The sequence below is a fragment of the Leptinotarsa decemlineata genome, unplaced genomic scaffold (genome assembly GCF_025532065.1).
Source record: "Leptinotarsa decemlineata unplaced genomic scaffold, Ldec_3_MD MMD2_tig00000008_RagTag_RagTag, whole genome shotgun sequence".
NCBI lineage: Eukaryota > Metazoa > Arthropoda > Insecta > Coleoptera > Chrysomelidae > Leptinotarsa > Leptinotarsa decemlineata.
In genome coordinates this window covers 2,303,704-2,316,280 of record NW_027412537.1, presented here as the reverse complement: position 1 = coordinate 2,316,280, position 12,577 = coordinate 2,303,704, and the positions used below count along the sequence as shown (strand labels likewise).

The following is a 12,577-nucleotide window of genomic DNA, read 5'->3' as shown; positions in this document are numbered from 1 at the left end:
AAACACTTGTTTGATTATAACCTTAAACACAACATCAGGAATTGTAATGGAATGAAACAGTTTACACCGGAAAAACATTTATTTTTCTTTCTCATTATCAAACATATATTCACCTTGATTGGCCAGTTTCACCATTTTGAAAAAAAATCCGCCTCTATTCCTGAGTAACGTAGATGGAGCGTCATATTCCAAAATAACACCTTTACTCAAAATCATTACTCTCTGACATTTCAAAACTGAATGTAATCTGTGTGCAATAATAAATATCGTACAGTTTTGAAAATGCTGTGTGATAGTATTATGCAACATTACATCTGTAGTATAATCCATATTTGCTGTGGCTTCATCCAGAATGACGATTTTGTTTTTTCGTAGAATAGCCCTAGCTAAACAGAAAAGTTGCTTTTGCCCGGCACTCAAATTTATTTCACTTATCATATCCAGAGTCAAACTTGGAACCAAATATTTCAAGTTCACTTTTTCTAAGGCATTCCATAAATCCACTTCTTCAAATTCTCCGAATGGATCGAGATTGAAACGAACAGAACCATGGAATATTACTGGGTCTTGGGGAATTATAGAAATATTTTTGCGAAAAAATTTCATGGACACCGTTTTAATGTCAACACCATCAATTATAATTTTGCCCTGAATATCGTATAATCTGAAAATTGTCGATATCAATGATGACTTTCCAGCGCCTGTTCTTCCCACTATGCCAATCATTTGCTTTGGCTCTACTTCAAACGACAAATTCTTCAGGACAGTGGATTTGCCATAAGTGAGTGAAACATTTTCAAAATTCATGCAACCTTGATTCGGCCAATCATCCAATACCATTCCTGCCTCTGATTCTGGCGTAACTTTTGTATATTCTAACAGCCTTTCTACGGATGTCATATAATTCTCCATTACTGACCACTTTCGAAGTCCCCATTGAATGGTGTCCCCTAGCAATGATACCTGTGTTAGAGCTAGACCAACATCACCTGCACTTGCCTCTGAAAAATTACGTTCAATAGTTAACAGCCACAAAATTTTATTGTTGAAGTAACAGTAATTAGGTAGAAGAAAATACTGATGAGATTGGTATACAATGTGGTGTGAAAAAGTAACAGTCATACCTTTCATGGACGGTTTGGAGTAATTTAGATGGAGGGCAAAAAGTGATGGACTTGAGAAATCGAAGTTAAATGTGATTTTGGTGAGACATGCTTTCCTGTGATTAGAGTTCCCTGACTAAAACTTTCATAACAGCTATGGAAGTCCCTCTAGATCTACCTCCTCTCCACGTATTCTTGAAGAGAAAGGCTAGATGTGCATACAGAAGTGTGCATATTGCCAATTGTAGGAAATAGGATTAGGCAGAACTTAGCTTCTGACAGCGAAAGTCACATAATTCGGGAAACGACCTCCAACTCCTCAACAACGATTCGCTCTATATTTTCCTAATCCCAAGTAGAGAACACAGGTTTTCCAAAGAGGAGGACTCACTGAGAGCAGATAATTTGAAAACACCTTCAGATTCTAGTGCCGGTGCATACAGTCTCAGATCCAGAGTAGATATAATAACCTCTCTATGGAACTTTGTGCCTGTGTTTCAAGTTGTATGTGGGAAGATTGGCAGAAACGAAACTAACACATGAATCAATAAAAAGATTCTCGGACAGCCGAGCGGTTTTGAAGAATTTGGCTTCCACCGAGCAACATGCTAATTGGTAGTGAACTGCTAGAATTCCAAAATAAAGAATCAACACATTGTCTCTGGTCTGGTTTCTTCGCCACAGTGGTGTTAGAGATTATGAATCTGCTGACACAAGGAAGGGCGCTACCATCTGACATGATTTCATTGAGAATATGTTTTGTATGATAACAATATAACAGAATTCGGATTAAACTGATGGAAAATTCACATTGTTAATTCACCATCTCATCAAATAATCAACTTCCACATCAGAAAACAGATTCGAAAGAGGGAAAGAATTCAATTATATTTGGTAATTTTTTCAAAGTTCTCAAATCCAATAATTTTCAAGCATTCCAGATTTGATACTTCATAGTCGTGTTTGAACTCGTGCCCCTTTACCAAAATATGGTTCTCAAATGTGGAATTGATTTTCATAATCTAGAAACTATTCTTATGTTCTTTTACTCTTCGTGTGAAGGTTTTCTTCGTTTGGTCAATATAAAGTTTCGGGTAAGAACTACAAGGCCACTTATATATGAGTACTTCTGATCTATCTGATACCGGAATATTTTCTATTGTTTCTGTTAAATATGCTTGAATTATTTTTTGTTCTATAGGTCACGTCTAAGTCTTTCATCTTTGAATAACGAGCGATGTGATTGGTAGGTTTACCAAAGTGTGATAATGTCCTATGACGCCTATTGTCGTGTCATGAAGTAGGTAGATCTACAATTTCCTGTATTCCGGGATTGATCGAGTTTAAATAAGTGGGTTGCAAATAGGAGAAACAGGCCCACTTTCAGAGCATCATTCAAAATAACTCTAATGAATAATAAGATTATTTTTCCATGAAAATTCGGGTCAGTTGCCAACTGCTCCAGTGCCCATTCAGCGAACACACGTCGTTGTCTCCAGTCGTTTACCTTCAAGACCACTTTTATTTGCAACTAACGTTACTGCAGGTCCGTCCTATAAGGACATTTTTAAACCCATATCAATGTATAAAAACATAGAAATTTCCAATTCCATTTTTTTCAATTTGATGCTTTCAATGAAAAAATTGAAGGCTTGGCCACCAAAACAGTTTACATCAATAAAACGCTTCTCGCCATCAGCGATAAAAATGACAGCCTTGAAAATAACATTTAGGTGTCTTCACAGAAAATAAGAATCGAGCAGCACCTATCGAAGGCTTTTGTCTCCGGTATATATGACATTCTTCAATATATGCTCGGATTTTACTGAGTCAGGAGGGTTTTAGAGTGGTTGAAATCATATATGAAAAATCGAAAAATTTCAACCAGAATGAAACATTACATAAACAACAATATAACTGATTACATATCAACTGATACTGAAACTTCCACAAGGTTCTAGTTTGGGGCCAACAATTTTTCTCATTTATGTTAATGATATCGTCTGTAACTATGATTCACTATTCTTAGCTTCAGAGGATGATAAGATAATGAGTTGAAAGTGAACTTAGGAACAGTAACGGGATGACACAATGAGTTTTACGGTAGAGCTGACTTTCTTAGAGCAAAGTGATGATCATAGTACAAAAACATTTACTGACAATATTCTTCCGAAAACACGGTTTTTCACCCCAAATATTTATTTTCACATCGCTATTTGTAACCTGCTCTGTGGAAATATCGTAATTAAGTGGTACTTGAATACGTTATATATTTTCATCAAGTATCGGCATTTACATCACATATCATCCGGTCAGATTCATTCTGGTAGATTTTTCGAATAACTCACCTGTATCAAAAAAGATGAACTTTATTACTACAGCAATAATCAAGGTACATCCCGTACAATCCATAAAAAAGGTAAATGCTCTCATAGTGCAAATTGACGTATAATATGCTGATGTGTATAAATCTTGATGACGATCAAACTCGTCTATAAGTATCTTTTCTGCATTATGAGCTCTGATAGTTGTCAAGCCTTCCAGTGATGCATTGAGATAGCCTATCATAGGACTTCGAACTAAAATGTAAGGCAGATATGTAGTAACAATCAATGAAATATCAACCCGCATCAGTTGCGTTGGGTAAAATTCTTGAGAAAATTTCCTATCGATCCGGATTCATTTATTTTTTAAACCTGAAAACATTAGACATTTACTTCTACACAGAAATGTCTTCCAAAGGAAATATATCAGAACTTTCAAATTTATTGAGAATTTCTATCCATATTTCATTTCCTAATTTATTCACAATACTACTAATGAGAATCTACGTATAAGATTCAGTTTAAGGTAGAGCCATTCAACAAAAGGACTTCTCCTGCACTGTAGAATTGTAACTCTCCTTCAATTCATAGGATGTTTTCGTAAATCTTCGGAAAATCCATGAATCAAAGATTATTACCATTCGATGTGAACCAGGATCCACTATTGGTGTTGATCGAATTTTAAAAAAGTAGCTTTCGAAGCTGATTGTTCACTCCACGAGCCCAGTGAAGCGAGATGTTTAATGGCCAAACCATTCAATACCAACTCTATTGGCCATTTCTTCTAATGTGACTACAGTTCAACTGCAGATTTGAAATGTAATTCGTTATCTCTTGCTCCAAGCCAGTGTGTGATGTTAGATTTACCGATACCTATCCCTGTTATCAGTATCTAGCTGTAACAGTTCACCGTGCTGTGAATCGCACGTTGAAAAATAAGACCTAATTGGTTAGGTTAGGTTGGGTTAGTTCCAAAGTATGTGTTTCTATTTAACCCTCCACCGCAACCCGCAAGGGTTTATTGTAGCTCACACCTATTCACACTCTACCAAATACACCCAGCTCCTTGACGAAGCCGATTAGTTTGTATGGTGAGTGATCTTTCAGGTCAGGTGATAAGAGTACGGCTCTGACGAACTCTGAGCACCTGATTCGGTTCCCAGCGGGGCAGACACAAAGTATGTGCTCTACTGTTTCATCGTTTTCCATCAGAGGCGACACACACTGTCTTCCGAAAGTCCTAATATCTGCATATGATGATTCAAATGACAGTGACCTGTAAGAATGCCTGTCATCGTCCAACAACTGTTTGGTATCAGGCTTGGAAGGGTAAATAAACGCCTTGGAGTGGGCCAATCCTGGAAGATTCTGCCAGAAGTCCATAAATCTTTTTGCCATCCAGGTCTTCAATCTTTGTTTGGCAAAGCCTGAAGCAATGCCAATGACAGTCTCTGGTCCGATGAAACTGCTTGCAGCAGTTAGCATTTCAGGCCAGTATAGCCGGGAATCCAGACTAAAGATAATCTGTTAAGTCTTCCTATCGAGAAGAGCCGTTTTTGTAAATTTTCTACCAATTTAGACATTGCTCGGTAGAAGCCAAGAGCTTCCATCGCCGCTTGACTATCCGAGAATATTTTTATTGACTCGTGCATGAGGTTGAATTATTCCAATATCTCCGCACACAATTCAGTAGCGTAAATTTTCGCTTGAAATACAGTCGCATAGGTTCCTAGGTAGGTTGATATCTCTGTCCTGGGTCTGCGACTGAAAACACCTGCACTAGGTCTGGGCCGTTTTCTGTAAAGCCTTCGACCGCTAGGCAATTGCACCATAAGTGATTATTGGTCTGACAATCATCACATAAACCATAGATTTGTTTCGGATCTAAACCCCAAATTTCATCACAAATCCTTCAACATGTCCATAGGGACAGTCTGGCTTTGTGTAAAACTTTTCCAAAGTGAGCGTTCTAGGTTATTTTTTTATCAAGGACAATGCCAAGATATTTCACCTCCGTTCAATTTTCTCCTCCTGGTGAAAGGTATTATCACAGTTTTGCTAGGGTTGACAGACATCTGCTTTCTCTGGCACCAACTGTGAACAACGTCCATCGTGCTTTGGAGGATATTACAAGCTTCCCTTATCAAAACAGTAGATAAATTTCACAAAAATTTTCCTGAAAAATCATTAATGTCTGACCAAAAGTAAAAATGTGGTTTTATCGCCTTGGAAACGAGTAGGGTGAATAATTATTCAGGTACGTACATCCTCCAACAGTCTTTGAGCCATGTGAACGCCCTCTCATACAGGAAGCTTCACGTATCTCGTTCCCGAGAGAGAGGGGGGCTCTTAGCGCGAAAATGCAACGAGTCCAATGGAGCTTTCAGACAAAGAGCGGGATCCGCCACATCTCGGGAGACGAGAGCTCTCACTTCTCCTGCACCTTGATCAGGGGAGCAACATCTCCTCCTCGAAATGCAAAAGGACGAGTCGGGGCTTCCACATGATGAGTGAAAACGGCTCTTCCTATTTCACGCTTCACACTATCATGGCAGATTATACGATGTGCTGTCTGCAACCGATCAGCTCTTTGGAATAAAAGTCTCGATATTTATAAGGACCCAAATGAAGTCGTAAAAAGTTGGGTGGAAGTCTGCAAGGTGCTCAACTCAGATTTCGCAATTTCAAATATCCTATTCTTGATCGTTGACGTTTCTGTAGTCGAGATTTGTGTCGACGGTAGAGAAGGTATAGGCGACAGCTCGCGTGCGATCCATTTTACGGCTGACCTCAAGGAGCCAGGAACTAAAAAGGCTCCCGGTGTAAACGGGCGGTAGGTAGGAGTGATAAACGATCCCGTATTGAGTTTCTGATACCTCATACTCACAAGAAGCTTCTAATCTTTTCAAACTCCTTCCAGCAGGCATATATATTCTTCCAAGAAATATCAGTATCATAAAAACTATGATGATGAATAGTATAAAGCTTTTGTCTACTGTTAAGACAAGACCAATCTGACCTATTGTAGAAAACATTACCTGAAACGCAAAACATGATAAATCAAGAAGTATGAACTGATATTCAAGCTGAACTCACTTTCAAACATTCTCGAAAGATGAATGGCAAATTCTCATCGATTTGGGCCAAATCTTCAGAAAATCGGTTCAACACATTACCAATGAAGTGCGTGTCAAAGAAGGACATAGTCGCTTTTGTAATACTGGCAACTACGGCTTTGTGGATATTTATAGATGACCTTCTGCAGAAGTCGAAATTGGCGTAAGTTGTTATCAAAATCAAAACAGTGGCAACAAGAAGCATAATAGAGTACGTCGTAAAAGTTCGTCGTTCTTTGGATTCAGCTTCCAATAGAATTGTCTGATTGAAAACAATATTAGGCACAGTGGAATCCCGAGGCAGTAGTGTTTGATGTTGAATGAAATCTTCCTTCATGTTGAGAACTTCCTGCTTCTCATCTACCCTAAGTAAAATCATTTTCAATTATTTGAGGTTTTCCTAACTCCACAATAAACATTCCATAAAATAATAAAATATAAAATGTGCTGTCATGTGCTGCTATGTTCGAAAAACATATTTATACTTTTCTATAACAAAATAGCATCGCATCTACTGAACCTTAGAAAATAAAAAATTTATGGAACTTTGAAAAATTATGAACAGATGCATACGAGGTCTGATCAAAAAACAAGGTGAATTTTCATTTTTCTCGAAAAATAGGTATTTATTCATCAATTTATATTCTGTCCCCTTCCAAATAATCCTTGTGCTAGCGTTTTTTTTTTTTCGATTTTCGAAGCATCGATAATATGCACTTTTTGGTAAGTCTTTGAGATATCTCTTCAACTCAGTTTTCATATCCTCAATCGTTGCAAAACGCCGTACTTTCATGAGTCCCTTCAATTTTGGAAAAAGTCGCAGGGCGACAAATCTGGTGAATACGGTGGCTGAGACACATTAATGGTGTTGTTTTGGCCAAGAAATTACGAACAAGCCATGAACGGGTGCATTATCGTGATACAAAAGTCATGAATGGTTTTTCGACAATACAGGACGTTTTCCTCGTGTTTATTTTCATAAACAGCGCATAACTTAAGATAATACTCTTTATTGATCCTAAGACCATATGGTCAAAACCCCTGGTGCATTACGCTACGGTAATCGAAGAGATGAGTGAGCAAAAACTTGAATATTTCAAGTATTTTTGAGCACTTGATCCCATTTCTTACACAAAATTTTTTGCAAATCCTCTGATCCATTTTTTTAGATAGCAGAGAATCGCCAAATACGTAAAACAGTTCTAACTTTTATGACACTCACCGAAAAACTAAACATCCTGAACATTCGGAAATTTGAATATTCACCTGATTTTTTGAACAGACCTTGTATGTGAAAAGACGATTCTGAATTTGATTGCAGTTTAAACAATGTGAATCGTTTCAGTAGCTTTGGTTTTCCCACGTTTTCTACACAATACTCAGGAAAATACATCGTTTTTCACTTTATTTCAGAATACAGGTGTTTTTTTCTCAATATTTTTGACATAACTCACCATCGGGTTAGTAGTTTATCAGAATAACTTTCCGAAGTCTGAGCTAGACCTCCCAAAGCTAAGTTGATAATTAGTACGATGAATCCACCGCCAAATATCAAATATTTATGATAAACACGGAGATTGACCTTTCCTTCTTCTTTTACCTCCTTGTACATTCTATTGTTCTTTGTTTCTTCTTTATCTATAAGCCTTTCATTTTCTTCAGATTCATCATAGTCAGCAACTACTTCTTCGCCAATTTCCTTTTCGAAAACGATCTTCTCAACCTCTTGTAATATTATTCTGGTAGGCTTTCCGGAATATTTTATTCTGCCTTCATTCACCATTACAACAGTGTCCGCTTCGTTTATATGATTGGGTGCTTGACTAACAAGGACACAAATTTTACCTTTCAAATATGTTCTGATACATTCTTTGAATATATAGTCTTGAACACGACCATCTAAATCAGTCAATGAATCGTCTAGTAGGTATATATCGCTGTTTTTGTAAACAGCTCTTGCCAGATTTATCCTTGTTCGTTGCCCTTTACTCAAATTCAACCCTCCGTCAATGACAATAGTGTCATCTGATTTTTCTAATAGGTTGAAGTCTACTTGAAGGGCACATACTCGTATAACTTCGTTATACCTGTGAATTCACGAGACATAATAATTAAAAAATATATTCGTGGTATAGTGATGATGTAGAAAACTATTCAATTTTTAAAATAATAATGTCGAAAGCAATCAATGCAAAAAGCAAAAAATTAGAACAATTAGATATCTACCGAGAAAGTTCAATACTAGTACAGTATAGGTGAGTGCAAAACAAAACATAAATGCGAAGAGTCGTAAACAAAAGGTAACCCAATATTTGCATATTTGTAGTTGAGTGGAAAAAATACCTGCTATCAACAGGATGATATTTCGCCTCAAACCACAATAAGTGTCGATAGAATTCAAGAAAACATTATCTTTGTCCACCTTGTTGTCCAGACTTGATACGCCTAGATTGTATTTTTTAATTTTTTTTCAAATCATATACATCAAGTAACTATCGAATGACACGAAACGAAGTAGTAAAATCACTGTGAATTGTTTATCATCTTAACAGATACAGCGAGCAACTATCGATTACCTTTTATTTCAAGAATGCCATTGAATGTTCAGTAGGAAATGAAAGCATATTCAGGTACCTGCTGTATTGGGATTCCTATCTATTTCAAAGATGTTTTATGGTAGACACAAACAATTTTGAGTTCAATATTCGATACTTCTTTTTTGACTTTACTGAACGTATAAAACTTCTTTTTTAATATTTTCGTACAGAAAAATGGAAAAGCCATAAAATAGGTAAAATTTGAAAACAGAATTTCGTTTCATATCACTCCGATATCACTCCGTAGTACAAAACAAAGTTGCTTCCTACTGTCTGTCCCTATGTATGCTTAGGTTTTTTAAAGCTACGCAACTGATTTTGATGCGAGTTTTTTAATAGATACCTAATAGAGTGGTCCAAGGGGATGGTTTATATGTATACATATAGCATCCATAATACAATAGAGAAACACTGATAATTTCAGCGGTTTCTTATGTGATGTCGTGAATAAACACATTTTTTTGCGCTTACATTGCAAACGCTGGCAGAAACCTACGAGATAAAAATAGTGTACTGCAGTATTGTACACCATAAAAAGGTCTACAAAAAACTCTGCGATGGTACTTTACTTTTTTACGAAGCGAAGCAATACAGCATTAATCCTTATCCATTTAACCCTTTCACTCCTGTAGGGACACATATGTCCCAACAGTTGTTCATAAATTTCTAAAACGGGATCCTCATATCGAAAACACGTTGCGCTGGGACACATCAGTGCTTTATGGTGTTGCGTAAATATCCTGCGATGTGGCAACCTCGGCAAATAAAACGACGACCAGTCGAGCACGTTCTGCGAGTCTGTTTACATGTAAACTAGCGTCCAACTTACTATTATTTACATTTACTGTAGTTTATTTCCATTATTTTGTGCTGATTTGTAGAAATTCGGTAACGCAAAGCGCATAGGTAAGTAATTTTACAAGATTTTGAATCAAATAATGGTTTAGAGTGTTTTATCGCATGTATTATCTCTGGGTTATATATGTCCCAACAGGTACTTATACTGGGACATATATATCCCATTAGGTTAGTATGCATTCCTAACCTCTTCTTATATTGCAGCATGAGTGCCAGAAGAAAAGCCCTCACAGAGGACGAACTAGCATACTTTGTTGAAAACTTGGATAAGATAGAGAGTGAGGAAGATTCAGATCGCTCCGAGCCATATCGTAGTGACGACAGTGTGCAAGATAGAAATTTTTCTCCATCATCTGGGTCAGAAGAGAGTGAAAGTGACTCTTCTGATGACGACAACGAAGACATATAGATTCCGAATGCTGCCGCAGACACTGAAGATAATCAACAGCTACCCAATGGGAATATCTGGTGGACTACAGTTAACAACAATTTTGTTCCTAGGAAAACTATACCGCCTACAGTAAAACCAATTATCCAGTGTGGTCTGAATCGTAGCAGTACGGAATTAGATTGCTTTCTAAAGGTCTTTCCAAAAAGTTTGTTTCTTTATATAGCCCACTGCACAAATCAAAGACTAGAGATTCTTGAAAAATCTACAAAAAAAAAGTATGAAAAAACCAATGCCAGAGAAATTATGCTAGTTACTGGTGTCTGTTTGATTATGCATTATAATAGAGTTCCGACATTTTCCATGTATTGGTCAAATAATGCATCTCTTGGTAACGAAGCGATAAAAAATTACATATCTAGGGATAGATGTCAACTACTTTTATCAAAATTATATTTCAACGAACCTGAAAAGCCTGACAATTCGTCAAAGACCTACTATATGGATGAAGTTTTATCGTGCTTCAAAAAGACATTTCCTCAAGCAAGAAGCGACTCAACGTTCCAGAGTATCGACGAATCCATGGCAAAATTCAAAGGCAGATCGTCTCTGAAACAATACATGCCCCTAAAGCCAATAAAACGTGGAATAAAAATATGGACAAGATGCGACTCGTTAAAAGGCTATGTGTATGATCTAAACATATATAGTGGTAAGGAGACTGAATACTCTGAAGGAACTCTGGGTGAACGGGTGGTAAAAAAGTTGACCTCTTTTCAATTTGCCAAACAAAAAATGTAGTTCTCTGTTTTGACAGGTTTTTTACATCAGTCAAGTTGATGAATGACATTGAATTTGCTGCAGTGGGCACTTGCATGAAAAGTCGCAAAGATGTTCCGAAATTTGAAGGAAAGCTAGAAAGAGGGGAATCCCAAATAAGATGTAGTAATCAGGGCACTTTAGCTATTAGATGGCAAGATACTAAAGACTTTATTGTGATCTCCAACTGTCATAACCCTGTAATAACATCAGTTTCAAGAAAAATGAAAGACGGATCAACGTCACAAATTCCCTGTCCTGAAGCAATAGAGTTTTATAATAAATACATGGGCAGCGTGGACCATGCCGATCAAATGGCTTCTCTATATGATATCAATAGAAAATCTGCCAAATGGTGGCGAAAATTTTATTACAAAACTCTTATGATGGCTGTTCATAACTCTTTTATTATGTTCAAAGAAACAAATTACGAAAAGTCTACCTTTATTTAGTATGTTGTCAAACTAGCTGAATCAATGATCGCATATGGCAGAACTGGTTTCAAACGTAAAAGAACCAGAAAAGTTGGCCGACACTCGCAAGCATGGACGGATCAAACCAATGTAGGTGATCATTTACCTGAAAGCGGTCCCACAAGAAGAAGATGCTATCGTTGCTCTCAAAAAAAAATTGAAAAGAGAACCAAACTCTTGTGTAGAATGTGTAATTTACCATTGTGTTTAGATTGTTTTACACCATACCATACTTAAATAAATCACTGTTGGGACAAATATATCCCAGCAAAAAACCCTGTTGGGACACTAGCGTCCCATACTTTAAAAAAAACTATTTATAATAAAAATAAATAACGACATTTTTCTGTTATTTAACCCACTTTTACACATTTTTGCCAAATTTCAATAAAAAACCATTATGAAATCAAATCCGTATTGAAAGGGTTAAATACGTTAAACACATTGTGCATTCAATATAGATCAATATGACCCTTCACAGAATGTAATTTTAATAAATATTTTCGAAGATATTACAGATTTAAAATTCAGGAACATATCGGTTGCGGCGGTACCGGCAGGGGGCCGGCGGCGCGTGCCCCTGCCGGTACTGCCCCTGGCGTCGAAGGCCGAATTTTATATAAAAACCTTATTGAAAATATTAGAATATTTTTATTCTTTCTTTTTTTATAAACAATTCAAAGTATGAAAAATCAAATCAAATTGATATCTGGATTTTTATTGTCTGAACAGCAGAATGCAATATGAATAAAAAATTTATGTTTTCACACCCATTGTAATGAGGAAATGATTCATTCGTATATGAATTATTCAAATGTTTGTCTCAAAATTCAAATATTGGTGTAAATTTTTAAGAAAAAAAAATAATTTTCAAAAATGTTTTCATTATTTGAAGACGC

The 12,577-nt window shown here is 36.6% G+C and overlaps 1 protein-coding gene across 2 annotated transcripts in view; it reads right to left on the bottom strand.

Moving 5' to 3' along the window:
* Positions 1-60: 60 nt before the first annotated feature.
* Positions 61-12,577, bottom strand: part of LOC111512633 (probable multidrug resistance-associated protein lethal(2)03659) — a 30,700-nt gene continuing 18,183 nt past the window's right edge. Inside the window, exons 6-10 of one of the 2 annotated variants that reach the window (XM_074170858.1) lie at positions 7,998-8,630; positions 6,524-6,908; positions 6,315-6,465; positions 3,452-3,682; positions 61-1,001 (exon numbers count right to left, since the gene is read on the bottom strand). In XM_074170858.1, coding sequence (XP_074026959.1) covers positions 79-1,001; positions 3,452-3,682; positions 6,315-6,465; positions 6,524-6,908; positions 7,998-8,630 — 2,323 coding nt within the window. In that variant the 3' untranslated portion in view covers positions 61-78. Of the gene's footprint in view, positions 1,002-3,451; positions 3,800-6,314; positions 6,466-6,523; positions 6,909-7,997; positions 8,631-12,577 lie in introns of those variants that run through there. The other variant, XM_074170859.1, reaches the window with a different exon arrangement.